Source organism: Ixodes scapularis, unplaced genomic scaffold (assembly GCF_016920785.2).
Source record: "Ixodes scapularis isolate PalLabHiFi unplaced genomic scaffold, ASM1692078v2 PGA_scaffold6__148_contigs__length_123643588, whole genome shotgun sequence".
Taxonomy (NCBI): domain Eukaryota; kingdom Metazoa; phylum Arthropoda; class Arachnida; order Ixodida; family Ixodidae; genus Ixodes; species Ixodes scapularis.
The window spans coordinates 25,607,013-25,632,713 of NW_024609881.1; the positions used below are offsets into that span (position 1 = coordinate 25,607,013).

Genomic DNA, 25,701 nt, shown 5'->3' on the forward strand with positions numbered 1-25,701 from the left:
AGAGAGGGATAAGGTTACAGCTGCAGCAAAGAAGTCGGCTGCTGAAGCTGTCCAGCAAAGTCGACCTGGCTGGTGTTTCCATTTGGGCGATGGTTAGAACGAAGGACGAGGAGAACGGGATGGCTACGGTTAACATATGCTCACATCCCACCCCACTTCTATAGGCCACGTCCGCGTGGCTGTGAAGATAAAACAAATGGCAAAGCGGAAGGCGCAGCTCTTATAGGTATTCTTATGTAACAACGTGGCTATATAAAGCTTTGAAACAACTAATGGCAAGCGAAATAGTGAAACTGCTCTATGGATATATTAATGACTTGTAGGCGCAGGCGCAGAGTGCAGAATGCGGGGCACGGTGACTCAGCGACGGGTGTTTTGCGGCTTGTTGGATAGTCTTGCATGTTGTTGATGTCCAGGCAAGGCACGGGTGTGGGGAGTTCCGGCTCATGTTGTGTCGGGTCAAAAAGGAGGGTTGGCGATGACGCTGATAGATTACCGACATGGGGGTCTGTGAGAGTTGGAGCTAGATATGGCTGCGAATGTTTCTTCACCCGTGAGCAGTGAACCGTGCTTTCGTTGGCCGAATTTGTGTTACCGAAGGCAAGCAGCGGTCGAACGCGGAATGTCACGTTCGTGGAGTTTCCCAACGATTTCCTCAGAGGCCCTTAAACCGGGGAGGGGGGGGGGGGGGGTGGGGGGGGGGGGGCAACTTTTATATTTCGTCGGACGCGGGTTGCCGGCGGCGAATCCGTACGGTGTATCCGGGCTGCAAGTCCCTACCATCCCTGTGGGAACGATCGTGAATGACTTTACATGAAAGATGGGCGTCTTAACTCCGTTCAAGTGCGTCTGTTCGGTCGGCGCATAATCTGAGCAAGCGCTCGTGCATGCTCTCCGCGTTTTTGGGCTCATGCTTTTAATGAGGCATTTTCGGGACGTAGCCGCGGAGCAGCGCGAAGGGTGAAAGTTTTGACGATGCGTTGTAGGTAGTGTTGACGGCGAAGGGCTGCCTCTTGAAGGCGTGTATCCCAAGTCTGGGATCCGACTTGCAGAGGTTACGAAGGACGGCCACGAGCGTACCGTCGCTGCCCTCAACTAAGCAGTTACTGGCTGCGCAGTAAGCCGCGGAATGGTGAATGGTGACGCCGTGGAATCGCATGAAGAGTAGAAACTCGTGAGAGTTGAAGGCGCCTCCGTGGTCCCTGAGGCAGTGGTCGGGCGCTCCGTAGCGATAGAACACCTGGAAGAGGTGAGCGATGACCTCCTTCGTAGACGTCAAAGTGACTGCTGCTGGAGTAGTGCGGGGGGCGGTAATACCTTCCAAGTAACGCCGTTACCGGTAAAGTTATCGACAACATGTAACCTACTCGTTACCTCTTCGCAACAGTAATGAGCAACGTATTTACGCCACCTATTTCAAGTAATGGGTAACGAAGTTATCTTACTAGTTACTTTTTCTTCCCAAGGTTTAAAAAATTGAATTTTTTGGTGTGTCTAAGTGCCAAGCCATGTGAATTTATGACTTTTGCGTTTTTCTCTGCGTTTTTTGTGAGTATTTACGTGAAACCGTAAGAAAAATAAACTAACGATGTTCAGTTTCAGCATGGACATAATAGTATTTCTCAAAATATGGCGCGTATGTGTGCGTGTATCGTCTAAACAGTAAACCGTGTTCATTCATAAGTTAAAAATGTAACGCCAAAAGTAACCTGCGTTACTTTTAATCAGTAACGTTAACGCTAACGCGTTCCTTTAATTTTGAAGTAACGCAGGACGGTAATGCGGTATTTTTTCTTTCAAGTCAGGAGTGGCGTATGTCGTTACTTTTTTCGGTAACCCTTACAACACCATGTTGGAACCACAAATCAAGTCGATCAAGTTGAGCAGATATCGATGGCTACCGGTGTCTTGCATGGTGACGTGGTCTTTTGCGGTAATATTGACCAACGCCTCGGTAGTTGGCATGATGGCCATCTTTTCCACCGATCTCGTCGTGGGTCGATTGCACGCCTTGGAGGTCTGACACCCATTTACGTGCTCGGCTGTAGAGGACTAGGGTGGCGAGGAGCAATTTGGAAGGAAAGAACGGGGGGGGGGGGGGGGGGGGACGGTAGAGGGGATGGAAGAATAACAGATGGCTACGGTTAACATACGCTCACATTTGTGTCACTAATCTTTGCATTTTGACCTAACCGGGTGGTTCGCTAATGACGCCCACACGCCACAACTTTCAATGAAAAAAAAGAGTCTCAATCACTAGCGCTTCCTATCAGATTGAACCTTGCACAATGAAGGCAAAGCGTACTTAACGCCGTTTAGATTTCCCACTTTAACAACACTTCTCGTGTCTGTGTGACACCGCAACATCTATAATGTTAAATATATAAGGACGCACTGATCACTCAAAGCCACTGGCTCCACAGAAGCTGTGCTAGTCCCAGTAAGAGGGGATGCCGGGGAGGAAAGCGGTGGCGCCCACGCCTGCAGGAAGCATCCATGTCCACAAGGTGATGCGCTGGTAAGAAGCTGAAACATTGCAAATTCTCGGAAGCATTTTTACACCGGTTTCTTTCGAGGCGGAAGATATATGCACTGCGAGTTCCATTATGCCACAAGCATTCCGCGATTCAATAGCTCTTTATTGGGGGCAACACAATAAAGAAAGCTACAATATGAGTCTACATAAATACGCAGTGGTGGCGAAAATGCTGTTCGTGTCGACTGTCTGCTGTAGAAAAGAAGGGGGTCGAGCACCGGAGGGTCAACACGACGAAAACAGCCAATTGGCAGCGAGGACCACCCCGCCGCAGCACCCTGGGGATGCCGACGCTTTGGAATGAGCGGGCCGGCCCGGCGTCAGGCCGAGCTACGCCGCGCCAACTTGTTGGGCAACCAGGTTGGCACACTCCAGCGCACCTTTGCCCAGGATGAAGTTTTCGTGGAGTCCCTCCACCACGTGGATGTCGACATTGCCTTCGCAGCACTGCGAGAAAAACCAAGGACGTTCAGCCAATGCCAGGAAACAATCGGCCTCTGGAAACAATGCGTCGACAACCCTGGATTAGGAAAGGGTGTATTCAGACAAGTGCAACGAAGATGGCCCAGGCTCGTATGCCCGCAGTATTCCGATATATTACAGCTTCCAATTCAGCCGCGTTCACTATACTTCATTTACCCACAGCTGACAAATCGGTGGAAGCCGCATGCTCGTTGGATCAATCTTACGCTTATCTTTTGCCACGTGATCACCCCGCCCATACCCACGCACAGAGAGCAAAGCCGGGTGACGAAAGGGGAGCGGAGAGGGAAATTGCACACACCTGCGCCGAGATGGGTTTAAAGCAAAAACATTATTACGTTGTTACTCGTTGTCCCTAATATTATCAAAGTTAAAGAAAAGTGCAAGTCACGGGACATTTTCTGCACTTGATTGGTTGAGCCGATGAAAGAACACGTACAAGGAGATGACGAATGGCACGTTGTCGCGCTTTAATGCTGCGAATCACTCGGCCAGATCCATTGATGGTGCGCATCAACTGCTACATCGTCTAAATTTGCGGAGGATGTCGGCGATTTCGGGAACTAGAACTTCCCAGAAAACTTTACAGAATACCAGGATTGCGGCTACTGTGATAATACAGAACCAGGGTCGTATGCTCCTGACCGGGTCACTCGATTATCACATCGGCCACATGCCTTCGTGCCGTCACTGCAGAGTACCGTGGTACTTGTGCCACTCACGCCTACCTTCAACTCTCACCACCGTGCCTGTGTCGAGCTTCACCACTTTGCACACGAGTGCTAGGAGCATAGGAGCAGCGCATGACTTGGGAAAGCATCTGGGTTAGCGCGATGGGCACGCAAATCATGCTCAGAATTATTACAGGTCCACCTTCTCTTCCCTAATTGTAAACTAATTCATAAAATAAAATGGAAAAACTTAGCCGAGAGTAAGTTTTTATAATATTTATGAATACATTTTTTTTGCATTTTTGATATTAGGGTTGAGTTTGGCAGGTTCGTTACTTAGTGGACGCATTTTTATACATGCGTTAGCGGATATGCTGGTTCTTGCTGGAATTTTACGGAAATTACATTTCCAGGCTAAATGAACTACCAACTAAAATGGGGAGGGAGAAAAGTTTTACCTTAACGAAGTCTTACGCTACGGTTCACATTTAGCCTTTTTTCAGCACCCATTGTAAATGAATCCTACTCTCACCAGATCCCTATCTCTAAAAAGAAGACTATTCCTTTTGCATCCCATCCATTATTATCACAAAAGGTAACAAGTGATATGCTCCAGTCTCAAAAAGGAACCCTCGATCACTATCGTAAATAAATTCATTTAGAGATGCAACCACTTTTTATATTAAAGGGACGCGGTAACAGATATTAGCATCTGCTCCAAAAGCGTCAGTGTCTGCTAGAGAACTAGCTCCAAAAAGTCAAATGCCACTTCCATCACTGCGATAGGTTCGTCGAGCATGTAGGCCTCGCCCCATTGTCAGCTTAGGGGTGAACAATGTATGGGCATAGCTCTGCCAAGCTATACCATTCCGTTCTAGTGCTTAGCCGCACTCTATCGTTCGCTGGAATCTTTCATGCCCCGGTTCTTTGCCCAATTAATTTACACCCGAGGAACGACCGTGCTCGAATGTTACGGATGGGCGAAAGGTGGCGCAGAAACGGCAAACGCGTGAGGCACAGCCAACCCAGACTTTGCGTATTTATCGTTAGTCCGTGATCATTTCACCAACATTCAGAACTTTCCGAGTATTATAACCGTAATAGCGATATAAAGCTGAACGTGGCAAACATTGAAGACTTTGGGACACTGGTAGAGCTAACTCTAAACGCAGCGTCCCCCCCCTCCCCCCCCCCCCCCCCCCCCCCCGGATCACACACGGAAAGCAAGTACAACCAACATACTTTATGCATGTGATAGCTCAGCAGATTCTGTGCCCCGATCTTTGTCAGCATGATCGAGCTAGCGTAAATTTTTTTCAAAATTTCAATCCTTAACGCCGTTGCGTCGGACCTTCCACTTAAAGGCCGGTTCACACACTCACGACTGGTTACGACCGACAGCATTACAACCTCTCGCGATATCTTACAACCAGAAAATACACTGGCACGCTGGCGCCATCTATGAGGCAACCTTGGAACTGCATTTTTCGAGAACGAAACTTTTACAGTGTTTGCGAGGTCAAACGTGCGTACTATAAGAAATGTGTTTTTTTTAAAATAAAATGTCAGAAGTATTTCAAACCAATAGTAAAAAAATGATGTGCGAAAAAGCAGTAAATATAGACATCTTGTAAACCCTGAGATGGGGAACGATAAAAAAAACGGACGAACACAACAAAATCTGTTGTGTTCGTCCGTTTTTTTTATCGTTCCCCATCTCAGGGTTTACAAGATGTCGATTGAATACCAGCTCGCCTGCACTCTCTCACTGCTTACAAGTAAATATACGAATGCCGCGAGTGATCCACGGCTATTGGCAGCAGTGTGTAGCCTGGTTGTGAAGGATCGCAAAGACTCGCAACGCACTGGGTTGCAAGTAGTCGCAAGTTTATGGACGAGCCTTGACGCTGCGGTCCAACTGCTAATGCACAAAAGGCAGTTTGCAGAATTACCTGCAGACACGATACATCTGAGGCGTGTCTGCAGGTAATTCTGTCTTCGCGTCTGCAACGACCACCATGCCTTTTTGTACCATGAACGAGCAACGTGGCTGCGGCTTAAAGGCCAACATAGGCCTTCTTAAAGGAATTCTGCCGAAAACAAAACCGGTTCCCAGTTTCCTTCTCTACATTCTCTCTCGCACACTTCTCGTCCTCTCCCCACAGGAGCTTGTATCTCAAGCACTTCCCGCAGAACGGAGGACGGTCTGCCCCCTCCTCGAATTGAAAGCAGGAATCGAGTTCCCCCCTTTCTGGCCGCTTGTCAGCCTTTAAGGCGCTACCGGGCGCAAATTCCAAAAACGGGCGAGAACCGGCGCCGAACGCCGCGCACCTCGGAGAGGCCGTAGTCAGGAGGCAGCTTCATGGTCAGTTTGTTCGGCCTGGATGGCTTGACCAGGGTGACGTCCCCCCGGAACTTGGACATGGGGACGTATTCGCTGCCGGCCTTGATGAAGTGGTACAAGGCGCTCGTAGCCAGGGTCACGTCCTCCCGGCTGGGGCGCACGTCGGGGATGCCCTCCAGCAGCAGGTCCGTGGCCACCTCCTGCTTCGCTTCCCACGTCGGGTACTGCACCATCTGCCGCTTCGCCTGCGACCGCACGCAGAACATGTCGCACAAAACACTCATCTCCGCGAGACATCTCGCTACGATGCCCGGACTGCATCGCCGATCAGTGCGCGTTCACCGCACCCAACAAAGCGGTCTCTCCGCTTCCGCCCGACGACGTCCTAATGGCGCATTCATACGGGAAGCGGATCCGCAAACGTGAAGCGGATCCGTGCGTTCTCAACCACAAAGCGGCTGGGATCGAGCGGTTGGAGCGCGGTTTTGCCAACCGCTTCGGGACCGATTTTTCCCAACCGCTTACACGAACCGCAAAGCGGCCAACAATCGCAACGCGACGCTCACGTGACGCCAGTGACTTTGGAAACAAGATGGCAGCTGTCACTGGAGAGGCGTCTAAGGCGCTCTACTCCTAGCGTTACATCAGACAAATCAACGGAGAAACGCGATGCTCACGTCCGTCACTTGAATCCACCACGAAAAGAATTGACTCGTAATCTTAACGGGCTTCGCACCGGAGATTTGGTTCGGGTAAGAGTTTGTTTGTTATTCCGGGTGCCGGAGCCCGAAGTTCGCTGCCTTGTTAGTCTCTGCCCGTAGAACGTCGGAACCCGCCCCTGATCGACCGAAGTGTCAGCTTTCGCACCCACTAAGATAGTCGCGCGAACTATTGAAAGCTTTCGACACCATGCATGACCACCACGAAAGCCGATAGAGACGTCGTGAGCCTGATTGCGTAGCCAACGCTATACCGCGGAGTGGGCAGGGTACCTGCCCTTGATCGACCTGTAACGTTTATTACTAACAAACGAAATAAAGGGAACATACTCAAGGAACAAAGTGAACATACCAGATGATACAGTGGTAATGCATATGGCGTTTATCTGAGCTTAATGTGAAACAAAGAGTACACTCGATCGACGTGTGAGTGACGAGTTGAGTACGCCACCAACGAAGCCACATCCAGCTAGCACCGAACACATTCTCCCACACCGCGGTCCATCCCACCACTCTTATTTTTGAAAATGATGAGAGCCAACAAAGAGGGGAGAAAACTGGCCCTCTATCTCTAAAACAAGGTCAGCCTACTCATGCGCGAAGGGTCCACTTTGGAGTAAAGGTCGAGAACATTCTTTTGTGAGTCAGCAAGGCTTGTGGGCGAAGTCGAGGGAATGTCAGGCAAGTTTCTCGGTCCATGTCTCGCTTTTCGCTGCCTGAACTCGTAATGTGTGCGAACAACTTGAAGAAAAATATTCACAGTGCCAAAATAGCAAAATGTTGCTTTTGGACCGCGAATTAAAGTGAATTTTGGATTGTAATTCAGGGTCGCCAAACGCAACTCTGAAAGGATCACGCGTGATCGCCGAGAAACCGCCAACCGCCAACCGCCTCTCGGTGTGTCTAAACGGGATTGCTCGCGAACCACATCCGCAACCGCTTCGCGAACGCGGATCCGCTTTCAGTGTGGATGGGGCATAAAAGTGTCCCGCTGTCGCCGGCCACAATCCTGGCAGTGTCACAGCTGCAGGGCTGGAGGAAGCAAACGCCCGTACCGCCGCGGCTCGCTCTCTAGCATTCCACGAAGCCTCGGCAGCCGGGAGTTCCGACGACGCGACGACGGCGACGCTCACGGTCTCGTGCCTAATGGCGGGTCTCCTACATCTAACTGCCAGGATCGCGACATCCGGCAGCGCGACACTCCGGACTTTGCGACATCACATGCTGTCACTTCAGGACCACTCTTGATGCATAGGAAGAATAGGACGCTAAACAAACAAGTCGCAGACGGATTCCAGGCTTCATATTTTCGCCGACTTGCGCTCTGTATGAACACTATGTTTATGAAAGACGGAACGGTAATCGACTCGTAGGGTCTCCTAAGAGTGCACTCTGGAGGCTCCCACTCTTTCTCCTGGCCCTCGATGAAGGTGTAGTTTGGTAGTAAATTTACTTTGCCACATGTCGAGGTAGAGCGCTCTTTCCACAAGAAATAAGGTTAACACCCTTGCCGCGGTTAACAGCCAAAGCAGACGCCGACGACCATAGACACTGCCTCCACATGCCTCTCTCTCCCCCAAAGGTTCCGCCGTCTGAATTAGTGCCACGGTGTAGAGTTGACTGTGATGATAACTATAGGATACACAGGTAATGAAGGGCAGCATTTATATGGTGCTTCACCATAAATAGCATCGAATTACGGCCTCTAGATGGCGCTTTGAAGGATGGATGGTGGCCTTAGGAGGAAGGGGGAGATCAGGGTAGAAAGAAAAGGATTTAGATTAGGTTCAGGCATAGGCGCTGACTACGAGGAAGGGGGGGGGGGGGAGGGCTCGGTGGCCCGAGCCCCTCTTCACCCCTCCCTCTTTCCCCCCGTCCCCTTTCCCGAGCTTTTTGGAAAAGCTAGTACCATCGCTTCCGGAACCTCTGGGTGTACCTCCTTAATCTTATCTGTTCGCCCGGATGGCCGCACATATCGATAGGTTTTGCTCAGTTGAGAAATAAAAAAAGTTATCTGTGCGCCCAGGTGCACGCACATATCGATAGCTGGAGTCCAGTGGATAAATAAAAAAATTATCCACTCGCCAGCTCTGGTCAATAAATGACCAGAGCTGGTGAGTGGATAATTTATTTAACTATACGGGCAGTCCTGTTCGAAGACCCTACGTAGTATTAGCAAATACGAAAAAGTCTAGTGTTGGAAATTTCTTCGAAAGCCATTGGAAGTGTCATCTCCGGCGGACCTGCAGCCTACGGAAGTAGACGACATGGTACGTCTCGTAATCTCTATTCTGTTTTCCCAAACGCTGAAACAATCCATTACTGTCAGTCAGTGCGCTTGAACCACGCAAGTCATTGATCACAACTGCAATGATAGCTAAATAATAGGAAAACAAAAGCAGACATTTGTTTAGGTCTCATGCGGTCAGCATGCTTATCCTACTTTATCCAGTTTTTACCCCCCGTGCCCTCAGGGAAATTGAGAACTTTCTGCCTATGGGTTTAGGTACAGTGCCTCGAACGCATCTGCGACTTGCGTGTTCATCGTCCTTACCACCCATGCGTCGAGAGCGATTTGAAGGTGGCAATAAATTACGTCAGGATCCGCTGTGTCACGATCCTGCCGGTTGGTCGTAAAAATACCACCGAAAACAGTGAGCGGATGCGAGTCTTGTTATGGACGTGGCAACCCATCTCGCGTCTGCTCCGGTCTCCATAGACTTTCTGTCTGCAGAGCGGCCTGCAGCACAACGGGCGTTTGCCGCACAAACCCCCATTTCTGTGCCTCTGCCAGGATCGCAGCAGGCAACAGCAGGACACTTCTACCACATCGTAGGGCGGAAATCGAGGGACCACTTTCGGAGTCTTTTGAAACACAGCGGTCGGAGAATATTCCGGGCACTCTGGTTTAGGTAAGGGTTAGGTTAGGTTAAAACTAGGGTAGGGTAGTGTAGGCCCAGCTTTGCCCTCGCAAGGGCACCCACCTGGACGAAGTCGATGTCGAGGTATCGCACGAGAAAGGCGCAGAGGATAGTGGCCTCCTCCTCGTTGGCGTCGGTGAATCGGCTGCGGTGGTGCCCCATGTGCACGCCGATGTACTTGGGCGCCCCGTCGAGGAACACCAGGCTGCCCACGGGGGCCCCCGCCCCCTGCAGCTGCACCGCCATCTCAAAGGCCACCGTGGCACCAAAGGAGTAGCCCACAATGTGGTACGGCCCCTGGGGCTGCACCTCCACTAGCCGCTGCACAAAGGGGGAGGGCCACGTGAGACCACGGAGGTGGGACTTCGGTAGACACATTATTTCAAACTCCAGGAAGACAAGGATTTTGTCTGAATTATCGGAAGTTTGAATTGTCAGAAATTCATCTAAATATGATGCGAGATAAAAATACATCGCTCCAAATGAATGGGTACACGTACAATTCAGACATCTGATGATTTTCTCTGGATAGGCCTACTTATAATAAGCAAGTGTCCACGCATTCAACAGTTGTGAAATTTACGACATAACTTTACTTATCCCTGAAAAATGTTGTTTACCGTGAACTGTTTAGACAGCATCCGAAAACTCAAAACAAAACTAGGTTTGTTCATTGCGTCAAGAAGTTGTCTAATGTTACCTTTTAGGAAGGGGACACATGAGCGATGAAAACGAACACCGCGCGGCGGTTTCATGGCAACTTGCGCGGAGGCTGTGATGTGGACCTATGCCATGGCACCGCGTCGCAGTGTCCGCCCAAGTTGCTATGGAAATTTCCGCGTGGTGCCCGTTTTCATAGCTCACGTGTGCCCTGCTTGAGCCCCATTGAGCACGCTACTCACCGAGCAATGGTGCACTGCGGAGAAGCAACACACGCGGAAGCAAGCTCCGCGGGTGTTGCCGTTCTGCAGGGCCACGGGAAGAAAAGCAATTACTTGCACGAAAGTGCCGTTCGAATTAAACGGCTTTTGAATGTATTACAAACATAGCGGAACAACAATTTGTTTTAATGTGTTCGAATTAACCAGAAGAAGGATATATCCGAGTTTGAACTATCGCGATCGCTTACGGGCGGCCCTCTTGCGGCAAAGCAAGAATGAGTCGTACGACTACCTTATTTTCTCTACTAACGAAACACACGTATTCGCAACTCCAACGCCCTCTAGGTGGAGGGGCGGTCGTTCGAAGATGGCGGAAGAGGCGGGGATAGATTCTCCAGCATATCCCGTGAGCCTGCTCGCTGTCGCTGTTCAGCGCGGTAAAAATGATTTATTTGTCTACAAATGCGAAGCGGTCAGGGAAGGATCATGTTACAGATGACGCAGATGCTGATGCACGTTAGGAAAAATAGCATGCTGATACTTAAAGGTTGCAGAAACCTCAAATTGCGAAGCTTTGTGGTGAGCGAGCGCGTTTTAGGCACCGGCCACGCTATTGTTTGTGGCAGAATATTTTGAGGGTGATGAAGATATCATGTTTACGCTTTGCTTGGCCATTCGTGTTCTAAAAAGTGTGGGGTCCCGTCAGCCCCCTTCTGGTCGAGAACCGGACGCCGGCGCCTTTGAGACTCGTTTTCGGTCCCCTCCGTGGCAAAGACGGCGCCTTTGAGATTTGGTTCCCGAGCGCCTCCTCCCTCGGGACCCATCTTGAAGACATTGGCGGTGTCAGCGATGGACATCATAGGCCCCCCCTCCCGGACAGCGTCGGCGCCCGAGGCCCTGCTCGGGACGCGGCAGAGCCAGACGGGGAGCTCCAGCGAGAGATAGCCCACGATGGGAAACAAGAGGCCCCCGCCGGTCTGGTGCGCGGCGACGGCGGGAACGGGGGAAGCTGGGACGACGGACGACGGGAGATTGGAAAAGGGGACTCTGGCGCGGGAAACGGGCCATGACGGACGTTCGCGCTGGTGGCGACCGCGCCGCCGGCTCGGGCGATGGCCCGGTGACATGGTCCGGACTTAGACCCCGGATTTGACCCTCGACGGCGACGTCCACAGGATGCGGTGTGGACTAGCACCGCACGGACGATCGGCATGCAGCATACAGTGGCGGCGCACCCCCTCCAGGCTCCCTCGATCACCTGTCCCGATCCTGAAACCCCCAGCAGAATGTGAGTGGAATAAACCCCTTCTGCCGAGAGCTATGCGTTGCTGTGTCACGTTCATCCGGAGACAGGGGCCCGGGGAATCGGACGAAAACCCTACAAAAGTGAGCCGCGAACGGTGACCGTCAAGCTTCGGAAGAGCAGCGTTCACAGTATTGGTGTCTCCGCGTCACAGGCTCACAACTCGCTGCTCACCGTCTCGGTTTTAGTGTATTGCCACACGTGATCAAACTGCTTTATGGTTATTGATAGAAAGCTTGTTAGTGCAGGCTACCGTGCGGTGTCGCATTACAACCGGAAGCTCGCGCTGCGCCTTTGAAGCAAAATTTTCAGTGCCCGTCAGAAGCGTTGCCATGCTCATCACTCTAAAAAAAAGTTTGTAGTCCTTACACCCCTTGTCACATATGCGACACTCAAAAACTTCAGTTCGCCGTGCAGCGCACTGACGCCAAACTGACGGCCCCAACTTTTACGAGAGGCTTGATGACGGCCCAACATAAGACATTAAACAGCTAAAGTACGCATCAAAAAGTACCGAAAAAAAGAAAAAAAAGAAAAAAAAACAACAAAAAAAAGACACCGAGATTTTGCTGTAGGGCCAAGAAAACACCAATTACTTTTTTTTCTTCTTACAGTCATCTACACTTACTTAAGCTATTTGAATAAGTTGCACAACTCGCCGCTGTCAAGCCGCTCGTGAAAGTTGGCAGCATCGGTTGCACGTCAGTGCGCTGTACGTCCAACTGAAGTTCAGGGGTGTCGTACGCTATGCAAAAACTGTCTATTAACATCGTCGGCGTGGTTAGGGGTTTTATTTATTGCTCTATGAAAATTAATATTTTAATATACCGCACATTTTTTGTACCATGTTATTTGCAACGTTGCGGTCCCTCTGGCCAAAACTGCGTGTTCTATAAGCTCTCGCCACGAACGGCTGGCCAACACAGACGCGCTTAAAATGCTTAGAGCATTTATTTATTTGCTTTCTAATTACCTGAAAGAAAGTACGGATATTCTGTTTTTTAAAGTGCTTGGAATAAATGGTCATGTTCACTGTAGCGGCCTTCAAACGAGAAGCGATTACTGATTTGTATTGCTCGACATAACGTTGCGCGAAGAGAATTCTCCTACTTCTGGCAAAAAATAGACTTTTCGTACACCGTACAATAGAGTTTTTTATGATTGGAGGGAGCGTTTGCCACCACGTTGAGCGCAGAGTCAGCTGGGGACCATGCACAAGACCAGATATCCGCAGCGTATGCGATACACGAAAAATTACTAACAAAGTTAGAAATCTCTTTTTTGTACAACGTTGTTGCAAGGCGGAGCAAAAGAATTCCTTTTTTAACGCGCTCACTTTTTTCAGTAAAACGGCTTCACGCATGAAGGCCGACAGTCCCTGCCACCGTCTCCGCGCCACCGCCGCTGCCGCTGCCGTCCCCACTCCTCTAGTTCTCCGTTCGTCCGCGAGAGGGCGAGCGGCGGGCTGGAGTTGCGAATACTTGCACGAAACGCTACTGACCAAGAAGCTTAATGATGCGTTTTCATTAGCACTCGCATGACAGGGAAAAGCTGACGACGTCCGTCTGTGGGTAAAACAGTGGAAAGGGAAGCGCGCCGCGTACAGAGGAGGAGAGAAGTGAAGGACAAAGGCGAGAGGGAGGTGACGTCACGGGGCGGAAGCTAATGCACGCGCAAATGCTGGGGAGAGTCCGAACTTGCAGGTGCGTTCGTCTTGTGTCTGCTACGAAACAGACTGTGAACCAAGACTTACAAGTACTAGCGCTGGTCCAAGCAGGTGGCTAAGATTTAAAGGAAGATCCATTGGTAAATCTTTAGGGAATGCGCTTGCATGAAATTGGGAAATGCCACACACGTCCCTATTTCGGAAAGATAATGCTGACCCCGTAAAGAAGTGAAAAAGAGGAAGGAAAAGAGAAAGCCAAAAGAGAAAAGTGAAGGGGTCAGCGGGAGCGTTTCCAAATGGGGGACATGATTGGCGTTTCCCATGGGTCAATTTAACGCATTTTATTGCCCACTTACACGGGCAACCTTAACCTCAGTTAAGTCAGCCTTGTCTTTATGCTCAACCACAGTTACCACAATATACTTTCGGTCAGCTATTTTTTCCGCAAGTCAACAGCGTGCGTGGACAGCTTTGACGGGTGCTCAAGACGCACAAGCGCACGTGGCCATTTTGTTGGCGTCGTCAACGATGCAATCCCCAGGTTTTTGTAGTCTAGATTCGCGATCTCCGTAGGGACGGTATCTAAACGGCTGCCCACGGGGTCCCCTGTCGTAAACGTTAAGTGCTCGCGTACAGTGTACGCGAGCACTACACGAGCATTTGATTCAGGCTCGTGACAACGCCTCAACACGCATTCGGGTAATGGTTCGTTCCCGATCGCCACGATGATGGGAATAGCCGAATCCTATCTATGTCGGAACTCTGTCTAGGGGACGAATGCATTTTTTTTTGTAATCCTTTCCGCGACTGCCATTGTGTGGAAAAAAAAAAAAAAACAAAACAACTAAGCCGTGTTTTACAGCTATAGGTTACAAATTTTAAGGAAAAATTCTGAGCGCTATTATGTTAAGTGAAAAAATCGTTGCTTCGCCCCTTTGAGCTGCAGTCGCATTGCCCATACCTAGTACAAAAGACGCGGTGTCCGTCGCAAACGCGACAGGACGATCTGCACACACGCCTCGCGCAGGAGCACGTTTGCCTTGTAAGCTTCGAACTTGTCTGCAGTATGTCTTTTGTGCGAGGTATTACACCGCAATCCACTTATAACGACAATGAGAAAACCAGAAAATTAATTAGTTATAACCGAATATCGACGCATCTGGGCTAGAATCTCAGCGATAGCTAATTGTTAAAAGCGGTGGATCGTAATACGTGGTATCGTTATAAGTGGATCGCACCTAAGGAGCGCGACCGCGACTAAGGTCTTGAGCAGTGCCCCTGCAATCTTTCGGTCGACACCGTGCCCGGCGCCAGGCACCTGCCGGCCGGCGGGAGAGCGGGCCGTGCGGGCGCACCTGGAGGTAGATGGAGGCCAGCTCCTCTATGCTGCGTGTGGGCACGTCGCGCGTGCGCTGCAGCCCGACGACCCGCACGGGCAGCTGCCGGGCCAGCTCGTAGAGGGCTCCCACGTGGCCCTCGATGGGATGCACCAGGAACACCGGCCCGCCGGGGCGCCCGTTCATCTCCACCACCACTTGGTGCGGCACCAGGTTCTGGATCAGCGTCAACCGGGGAACCTCCAACACCGACGAGTCCTCTGCGGGACAGAAGAGCCCGTCAGCCTCGGACGCTCGCGCGGTACTCGTAAACTACTGCAATAAAGGGTCGCCAGAAACCCTCTTTATTGTTTGTACCATTATTCGCTTTGTGTACGATCGCTATTGGCTTTTAGATCGACATTCGCAAAATTAGTCCCTTTGTATGTATTGTTTTGCAACTAAAGCGCTAGTTTTAGCGCGACATTGATCCAGTTAATTAAAGGAGCGTTTATTTTCTACCGTCCTTATAAAGGCACCGCAGTCGGCGTAATCTTAGCGCGTAACTGCGAACGTATGAGACATCAAAGCCAAGCTTCGGACAGATTCTTTTTAAATAATCTGATCGTCGGAAAATTGCAAGGAGCATTGTCAAAATGTCTCGATCGCTTCCCAAATTGAGGGGCAGTGAAGTCGCCGTCAAGACGCCAAGAAATATTACCCCAGGCCTTCCTCGATTCATCACTAAACGCTGGTTCAGACACTTCCGTTTAGTTGGAAGGGAGCGCACTTCCTCGTCAATGCTCACGACCGGAGGATAGTATGATTTGTTCCCAACTGGTGAAAAAACGTTTGGTGGCAAATGAGTGATCTCAAAGCTCCCAGCTGCACGAAACAAACGTGCACTATGCGTGTTTTTCTATACTGCCCGCTCGGCCCTCAAGTCCATCATCTAGCGAATTTCTGAATTTACAGGTTGCAAACAAAGTGCGCAAAAGAGCAAAAATAAAAAATAAAAAAAAAAAAAAAAGATAGCCAGTCTGGGTGGTTAAAACAAAATTTTTCTTCCTCCTAGGGATAAAGACCGTGTATGCAAGACGTGTTTTTGCGACGATATTTGGGGTTAGCGGCAAACGTTTGATATATTTTTTTTCTTCATTTAACTATTTCAGTTATATGGACCGAAACTGAGGAAGAAGAGACGAGAGCGCGTTGAGGCGTCGTTGCACCGAGCTCTGCTCTGAGCGACTAGCGGGTAGACTCAAAGCTAGCCGCCTTCGTCTCTGCTCCCCATTCGAACGCGTTCGTACGCCGAACGGCGGCGTTTCTGTTCTCCATTGCCCTCTGTCACCAGCGCTCTACCATTAGCCGTTTGCCGGTTCCTGCTGCGGTTTTTTCGGAGTTTGGTTTTCTTCTCAACTTATTGCCGCGCCTTCTCATTACTATTGCCACGCGAGTCTCTAATCAAGCGAACACGCGGCCCAATGGTTATTAGACAGTTTTAGTATAGCGTTGCTGGCTCTTGCGTACGCAATACGCAATAGTATAACGTACGCTAAAAAGGACCTGCTCGGACCGAATTTAGTTGTGCGTTACGTTTTCGAGTGAACACCGCGCGTGATCTTGGTTAAATTTGCTAGAGCCGTAGAATTCCGCGTGCTTATAGTGCAACCATGCTCCTGGAAATAAATATTGAAAAAGAAAAAGTGTACAATCATTTTATTGCAGCTTAAACCAAGCCACAGCTGCCTCGTCAAGCGCGCTTTTCAGCGGGGTACAGAGGCTACGAATACGAGTGCGTAGCCAAATTCGAACACGAAGCCTCCGTCTGTCGTCCCGTGGAAACGGCACCTTTTATCAATGCTATCGCGAAATGAAATTCATGTCCCTAATGTCCAGTGCATAGCGAGAACTTCGGTGATTTCTTTTAGAGTCGTTCGTCCGTCGGCGATGAACTGTGGGAATAGGCTTAGCTTTGAGCAGATCGCAGCGTCCACACACACTGCGAGCGGCGAACATTTCCACTGTGCACTCCTTCAGCTGCAGGGAGATCTGATTCGAACGCGGTAGGTCCCAGAAAGAATCGCCGGGCTGAACACCACGCAATTTCACGTAACACAGAACTTCGAAAACCCCACGTCGCCCTTGCTGCGCCAGTCGAGGAAACCGCCATTTTGAAACTGGCGCTCTCGTTGGGTCCGAGATCTCTCGAGAGCGTCCCGGAAGGCCCGCTAGCCAGCAACGGAAAATCCCCAGCGTTGCGTGCGTACGCAATACGCTAGCCCTTCTATTGCGTTCTGCGCATGCGCACTCACGACCCGCAATTTCCTTGCGTACGCAAAGCTATAGCGTACGGTCCACTAAAACTGTCTATTGTCTTCGGTTTGTACGCAAAAGGGCTCGAAGTTGGACGCCTGGGAGCGGACGCGCCTGTTTGGTATTTTTGTAAATTTCGCGTTCTAGTGAATTCGAGAACATTGCTGTTTACTCGAGGCCCGACTATTTTACTCACAGAACCTTCTGCGCCGATTGCTCCGAGTTAAGTATTTAGGAGTCGTGCTTATTAATTAAGGTGTTTTCTTTTGGTTAGGAAAGTTTATCTTTCCAGAGTTGCGTCGGCATTGTGTTTTTTTAGCTTTCTACGTTTGGGTCGGCGGGGCCAGAGCGGCCGCGACGCGGGAGCGGTCCCCCCGCCGGTCGTTAAGAAGCGTCTCGGGTTTCGGGGGTCTGCTCGGACCGGGACCGAAAGAGCCCGCGCTGGAAGATGCTTGTGGCTTATAACCGAATGTGCGTGTATGCAGAGGGTTTTGCCGCTTAGTGTAAAATTGTCCTTTTTGCCCGATGCAATAATTTAGCGGTTGGCGCCAGTCAGGCTGGGAAAATTGCAGAGAACAACTCTACAAGGAGTTTGGGTTTGGCGGTTGGGACGCTAAAATGACAGCTGGCCGACCATTGGAGAACAGTGTACCACGTGTGAGTGGCGGAATTTGAAGAGATTGGTCGGCTCCTGAGGGGAAAGGAGGCCCCTACGGGCCTACAAAAGGAGCGCGGAGAGGATTTTGAGGAATTCGGACTTTGGATTGGATGGAGAGAAATTGGGGACGGGGGTCGAGACTTTAGACGAGGCAGGATGGTTTCCCAAGTTGGGACTTGTAACTAGAGTGTAAATAAATGCACATAGTTCTATTCAAGCAGTGAGTCGACCCGTCACTCAGCGACGTTCGTGCCACCACGCTCCAGACCATCGAAGCGGAACCTGCCTCCCACACCTACCGGGAGGAACAACTTTAACTGGCGCAGTCGACAGGATGGTGGCGCGATTTCCGGTGAGACGACGTGGCGGCGACCTGCGGGCAAGTACGTGAGCTTCGGCTCAACGGTGGACGAGGCAGCATCCCTGTGAGAAGCCTCGTGGGCTCCGGCCCGAAGTGACCAAGACGGCATCTACGGGAGAGGTCTTGGGGGTTTCGACCCGACGTCAACGGTGGACGAGGCAACATCCACGTGAGAAGCCTCGTGGGCTCCGGCCCGAAGTGACCAGGACGACATCCCCGTGAGAGGTCTTGGTGGGGTTTGACCCGAAGTGGACGAGGCGACATCCCTGTGAGAGGCCTCGTGGGTTTCGACCCGAAGAGAACAAGGCGACATCCTCGTGAGAGGCCTTGTGGGTTTCGACCCAAAGGGGACGAGGCGACATCCCTGTGAGAGGCCTCGTGGGTTTCGACCCGAAGAGAAGAAGCGGACGGAGCAACATCTACGCGAGAAGCTTCGTGTGCGGCGGTCCAAAGTGCAGCGACGACGCAGCACCGTCTACGTGAGAGGTTGCGTGGTGTTGCGACCCGAAGAACGGACCAGCCGGTACCCGAGCCCAGGACCGACTCCGGCGGGTGACGTCCAGCGACACCGGAAGATCATCGCCTCAGGAGCGGCGCACTGACACAGGTGGGACTCATTTCTGTTTCCTCCGGGTTTCGCATGTCAGTGGTGTCGCGGTCGATGACTAAAAGAGCTCGACGTACAATGAGTTAGAACGGTGATAAGAGCCCGGCAATGTTGGATGACGTATCAAAGGGGGGAGGGAGTGAAAGGGAGAACGCTCTCCAGCTAAAAATTGCATCTTTAAGACTCAAACTCGAGATAGCCAAATTTTACGCTAATCAGGACGAGGAGAATTGGCGCCGCGGTGGGAAAGATAAGGGCCAGGTTGGAGCGAATGGGAAATTCGAGGTGGTCGTCAAGACGGGCGAACAACACCTAGTGGAGTGGGAAAGTATCCTGCTGCCGTGGACGACATGCCCGGAACAGGTGAACATCGAGGCCCGCTGCGAAAGCGTGAGCGATGGTGACAGCGGCGAAGGGAGTGAGGGCGATAACGCGTTTGAGCTAAAAATTGCAGCTCTAAAAGCCAGGCTCGAGATCGCCCAATTTAATCTGAAGCAGGCAGAAGAGAAGTCGCGCCGCGGTAGGAAAGACGAGGGCCGGGTCGGAGCGGGCGGCGCATCCGATGCGGTTGTCAAAACAGACAACGTACACTCCAAACCCACCGAGAAGACAGACGCGGACGGCGATGACCACGGCGACATCGAGGTCGAGCCGGCGGTCCAGACAGGTAGGGGGCACCCAAAGCCCACCGGAAAAATGGACGACGCCGACGGGTTGCCCGAAATCTTGAATGAGCGGCAGAAGCTCGAAAATCCGGAAGAAGACCGCGAGGACAACGCGTATGGCGAGGACCGCGGCGGCCGCAAGGCGAAGCACGTTCAGAGGAGAGCTGGCGCCGACGAGGCAGATGCACCCGCCGGTGATCCGGTGACGCAAGGAGACGAAAGCGAGAGCGGGAGCGATGGTGACGGCAGCGACGAGGGGACGAACCCGGTTGGCGACATCGAGCGCCGGGATCCAGGGAACCCCGGCGCACCGGTCACCGCGGCTCTGGGGATGCAAGGGCCGTCCCAGGCTGGAACGAAGCAGCCGCGCAAGAGGCGGATCGACAGGTCGGGGTCGGCGGTCGAGGGGTGCTCCGGGTCCGACCCTGCATCGGCTCCGGGTTACGACGCAGACGGCCACGGTGAGAACCTGGACGACGGCGAGGTGACGGCGGAAAGGGTCGAGATCCCTCCGATCCAGGCGTCGAGACGGAGGCTCCGACTGCGGAGAGGCACTGACTTCGGGACCGCGGCCATGTCGTCGCCGAAGGTCAAGACGGCGGTGCATCGCAGGGCGACTCCCAGGAAGAAAGTTGAGTCGAGCTGCTACAGAAGGGGGAGTCTGGACGCAAGGGGCTGCGGGAACGGCAGGCGCGGAATGAGCACAGGTGAGAGGAGGAAGCCAAACCGGTCGGTGCCCGGGGCTCGCACGCTTGAACAGCAGACTTCAGGCTTGGGCTCGGGATCGGCGAGTGCCGCGGAAGCGACTGACTGCGCGCCGCCCAGGGCAGTCCTCAGAACGCCTTTAACGGCGACGAGGTGGACGACAAAACGGCCACGATTAGGGGGGTAGCTAGCCAGGCTACTAGATTTTTATTTCGACCTTAGTCTACTTTTATTTCACTGCCCTCCTGATTCATGTTTATTTTGCTCTTCGGTTGGCCTCTCGAAATTATATATTCTACGAAATATATACTTTTTGTGTACGGTTTATATTCTCTGCGGGAGAAATTTGAGTGTACGCACGTAATTGAAACGTGTCTTGCAGCATGTCGAGGCTAAATGGGCATGATTAGGGCGTGGTCATTCTGCCACAGTTTTGAGAGCTCCCACCACTGATTTTGCGGGACCCTGGAATGTACAGGAGTGGGTCCAACTTGTGTGTGATCGTGGGTGGCAGTTTGACTTTGAACATGACAGCTATCACGGAAATTTTTCTTTTGTGTGCCCAGTCTGGTGTGTGTTGGACGTTTTGCCTGCGGCAGCCGTTTTAGTGTTTCTGGTTTTGAAATTGTAATCATTTCCTTTTTTTTTTATCGGTGCCGTTTGATTTTGTTGACATTTAAGGATGAGCAGTTGGTGAACTTCTAGAGCGTGATGTTGACGTTGTTGCTTTTGGTTAACTGTGGGCCAAGTAGTTGGTTCGAATATTTGCCAGTGCGATATTCGGGGAAGGAATTTATGTTGCGCTTACATCAAGTGTCAACGCAACAGTCTTGGTGGGGAGGAGTTAAGTATTTAGGAGTCGTGCTTATTAATTAAGGTGTTTTCTTTTGGTTAGGAAAGTTTATCTTTCCAGAGTTGCGTCGGCATTGTGTTTTTTTAGCTTTCTACGTTTGGGTCGGCGGGGCCAGAGCGGCCGCGACGCGGGAGCGGTCCCCCCGCCGGTCGTTAAGAAGCGTCTCGGGTTTCGGGGGTCTGCTCGGACCGGGACCGAAAGAGCCCGCGCTGGAAGATGCTTGTGGCTTATAACCGAATGTGCGTGTATGCAGAGGGTTTTGCCGCTTAGTGTAAAATTGTCCTTTTTGCCCGATGCAATAATTTAGCGGTTGGCGCCAGTCAGGCTGGGAAAATTGCAGAGAACAACTCTACAAGGAGTTTGGGTTTGGCGGTTGGGACGCTAAAATGACAGCTGGCCGACCATTGGAGAACAGTGTACCACGTGTGAGTGGCGGAATTTGAAGAGATTGGTCGGCTCCTGAGGGGAAAGGAGGCCCCTACGGGCCTACAAAAGGAGCGCGGAGAGGATTTTGAGGAATTCGGACTTTGGATTGGATGGAGAGAAATTGGGGACGGGGGTCGAGACTTTAGACGAGGCAGGATGGTTTCCCAAGTTGGGACTTGTAACTAGAGTGTAAATAAATGCACATAGTTCTATTCAAGCAGTGAGTCGACCCGTCACTCAGCGACGTTCGTGCCACCACGCTCCAGACCATCGAAGCGGAACCTGCCTCCCACACCACCGGGAGGAACAACTTTAACTCTCCGGATGCCCGTGCGTGTACATAAGGGACGCGTTGCGAGCGGCAGTCACTTCTCCGCCGGCGCTCGATCCTGCTGCTACGCCGACTTCGACTTCCGAGCCTGCTTTGCTGTTGTATTCTGTTTCCTCCTTTATTTTGGGCACAAGTTCGCCCCATTAGGCGTTTAATTATTTCTATTTATTTATTGTTCTCTGGTCGTCACCCGTGACATTCTGGTTAAGGTGGGGGGTACGCACCCTATGTTTCTTAACCGTTCCCCTCCGAGGACCCGTTCAGCAAGCCCCACTCCAAGCCGACCTTTTGTAAAATAGAAAGGGCCCTGAGCATGCGAGCGCCTCCGAGAACAACTCCCTGAGTTTGGACCACTGCCGGACAAGACGAAAAAGCTATCGAAGCCGACGATGAGCTCCTCGGCCCAGCAAACAGAAAACCCCCCAACAGCGTCGTCCTGCGTGTTCTTGCCTGTGGTTCTCCATGCGCCGACGCCATTTCACGGTTAAATCTACAAGGACGTAGAAGACTGGCTCCAGCAGTACGACCAGGAAGACCACCAAAACGGATGAACTGATGAGCTACGCCTCCAAAACACCTACTTCTCGGTGGAAGGAACTGAAAGGCAGTGATACGAAAATCACCAAGTCGCCTTGACCACGTGGGACGTTTGTAAGAACCAGCTGATGGAAACATATTTCAGTCAGCACCGACGTAAGCGGCTGAAAACCTTCTTCGAGGGAGGAGCTAGGAACCCACAGAAAGCGTCACCAGTTTCTATGAAAACATCCTCCGCCTGTTCGCCCACGCTGACCCGCATGCAACCGGGGAAGATATGCGGCTGGTACTCATACGAGGTGTCAGGGATGACATTTTCGGCGGCCTTTTTCGCTTCCCTCCAACAACAATGGAATGCCTCGTATCAAAGTGAACCAGCCTGTAAAGGGCGCTCCTCACGAGGGCGGACGATTACCAGAGGTTTTCCGACGCCACCATAATTGCACCGTCGAACAGCAGCATCGGTTCCCCCAGCTCTGACCTCTCTGCGATCTGTGAGATTGTCAGAGACGAGCTTAGGAAGCTGGTGCCGGCGACAGATCGACGAGCTGCGCTGTCTCTTACTAAGCTCGTCCAAGAAGAAGTGCAGCGAGCCTTTCAAGGAGGCTCCTGTCTACGTCGCTGATCCCGAAGAGCAGTTGGCAACCTTCGCTTCAATGGTAGGACGGCCGTCACCAGCTGCCCACCAATATCCATGGCCACCTTGTCGAGAGTTCCAAACGCCGTGTTTGGAACTCTCGTTTTTGCTGCTACGCCGACTTCGACGTCCGCGACACTATCTTGTTATCCTCTGTTTCCTTTTTGTTTTGTGTACGATTTCACCCTATTAAATGCTTATTTCTTCCTCTTTATTTATTGTTCTTTTGTTCACCACCCGCGACAAGATGTCTTTTTTGTACAGGTTGTTCTCCGAGGTATGTGTAACACGTTTAGCAACAGTTTCTGCGGCATTCCGTCGCAATTCGCTAGGCGATCCCAGCCTTTAAAGGGATACTTCATCGAAACTTGAAATATACCCGTCGTGTTCCCAAATTGGCTGAATATGATCCACAATATCCGTAAATGACAAATGCACGTTTGTATTTTGTGCCTGATGGCTCTATTTGTCATTATAAACGGCCCACTCTGGCAAACGCTGGGAGAGCAGCCAGCGGAGAGCACGTCACATCTGCCGCAATCATGACGTAATTTGTCTCGAAACCTTACGTCCGGACGCAGCGGACGCTGCGAGCTATCTCAGCCAAACCCACTCTGTGGACGTCGCTCATGATACGATTTTGGCTCGTCGCTGTGCCCCCTCTCCAAGGTCACGTGCCAATCACACGGCCTTGGATAGGCCCCGATGGCTCGTAGCACCCGCTGAAAGCGGCCGAAACACACTAGCGATCGGGCCACCGGAAGTAACCCCAAAGCTGCCTTTGTACGAATTTTGAGTGACGGGTTAATCTCCTATAATCTTGAAGAGGGACAATACTGACTTCCGAAACACACAAAAGAGAGTCTCGGGGAGAGGGTAGTCCCTCCTTCAGCTTTTCTCTCGTCGTGGCTGGAGGAGGGAGAGCAATCTTCACTACATGTCAAGGTTCCCAGACGGGCACTACAAACGAGGTGTTAGCGACATCTACCAGGTGCTTTTTGCTAATAGTTTAATTCGTTTTGAAATTACATTTCATTTATTTTTCAACAAGCAATTGGTGTGTCTGATATGATAATGTTCCATTGAACACGAAGATACCAAGAAATAAGCTTCGAAATTTTGTTGTAGGTCCGCGTTAAAATTTCCGGAGTGCTGTTCTAATCGGATGCCCCTTCGCTTCGACCGAGCGGTGGGTCTCGCCGCCCTAAACGCTTCCTCGTGTCGCGAGAGAGGGGAAGGCCCACCTGGCTCCTTGGGCGCGGCGGAGCCTCCAATCGCGGCCCCTTCGCCGATCTCCCTGAGTCGACCGATGCTGAGCTGCCGAATCTCCTGCATGGACAGGTTGAGGTCGTAGTCCCTCTGGATGGTCTGCATCACCTCGATGCCCATCAGGGAGTCCATGCCCAGCTCCCCCAGGGTCAGGGAGGGGTTCAGGCTTGAAGGGTCCTTCACACCTGCAGCCGGAGAGCGCCAGCTCAGGTCGCCACCACTACGACCCCGCGAGTCACCTGACGGAACACGTTCCCAGAGCCCCACTGCGCTGCCTAGACTTTAGAGTAACGCTCGGCTGGTTCACACACGTACAACTGCTTAGGAGGGAGTGGAGCGCTTCGCATCTCCGTATATTGCCTTTAGTTTCGCGCATCATTCTTTCATTCTGCGCTCAATAAATTTTGGACAATGTCAAAAACTATCATTTCTCATAGATAGATAGTACATTTGGTCTTACAAATGCCGAAAAACCTACGCTCTAGTGAAATGCAGTTCCAGGGTCCCCTCATTGACGGCATTAGTGTAGCAGCACATTCTCTCGTAAGATAACGCGAGAGGTCGGAATGCAGTCGGTCTCAAAGGAACCCTGCAATGATATTCGCTTGGAATGTGTTTCACTTTACACGAGCTTACTTGCACTAGGAATTCTTAAGTATATGCTCGCACGCAACGCCACTGACGAAAAAACTTCTTTGTTGCCGTATAATTTCAAAAATAAAAGCGAGCATTTTTTTTCGATCTCTTGGGAAAACTTTACGACTTAGTTTAGAGGTCGCATTGTTGGCGTAGCCCCCAGTGACAATATTTGAATGCGGCTCGTAGACTGCACTCTAAAAAAAGCCGGTGAGTTTGCTTTCCCGCACAGCACTCGGAGAGCCAATCACCGCAACTTACGGAGGCAGCTCAGCGAATGACACTGCCGAAACTTATGTTCAGACCAAAAAACGCAGTCTGAGTTGTGGCATTAAGCAATGCAAGCGTGGCGTTTTGCATTGCTTAATGTCACAACTCAGACTGTGTTTTTTGGTCTAAACATATGTTTTGGCAGTGTCATTCGCTGAGCTGCCTCCGTAAGTTGCGGTGATTGGCTTTCCGAGTACTCTGCGTGAAAGCAGACGCAGAAATTTTTTTAGAGTGTGGACCCGAGCATTGCACGAGCACTCGATTTGGACTCGCGATAATCACTAACTTGACGAGCATTCGGGTAGTGGCTCGTGTCCAATCACTACAATGACGACAATGCCCGAACCCCTAACGACGTCTGGTTCTGATAAACATTGGCGGCATACGATCGGCTCCAGATTACGCGGCTGCTGATGCCAGTTGAAAGAAAAAAGGCGCTCATGTTTTTTACAATTTTTTTTTTGCGACCACCATCGCATGAGGAGAAAAAAAAAAAAAAAAAACAAGCCGGAAACATTTAAGACTGCTTATATGACGGAATGCGAAAATATTGTAGTCCCGCGGGTGAAATGTTTTCGAGTAATGTTTCT

At 51.3% G+C, this 25,701-nt stretch overlaps 1 protein-coding gene across 1 annotated transcript in view; it reads right to left on the reverse strand.

Moving 5' to 3' along the window:
* Positions 1 to 2,866: 2,866 nt before the first annotated feature.
* The window catches only part of LOC8052014 (fatty acid synthase-like), a 119,179-nt gene continuing 96,344 nt past the window's right edge, over positions 2,867 to 25,701 (reverse strand). Inside the window, exons 25-29 of the mRNA XM_042294497.1 lie at positions 24,181 to 24,390; positions 14,880 to 15,121; positions 9,738 to 9,995; positions 6,022 to 6,279; positions 2,867 to 2,983 (exon numbers count right to left, since the gene is read on the reverse strand). Coding sequence (XP_042150431.1) covers positions 2,867 to 2,983; positions 6,022 to 6,279; positions 9,738 to 9,995; positions 14,880 to 15,121; positions 24,181 to 24,390 — 1,085 coding nt within the window. The remainder of the gene's footprint in view (positions 2,984 to 6,021; positions 6,280 to 9,737; positions 9,996 to 14,879; positions 15,122 to 24,180; positions 24,391 to 25,701) is intronic.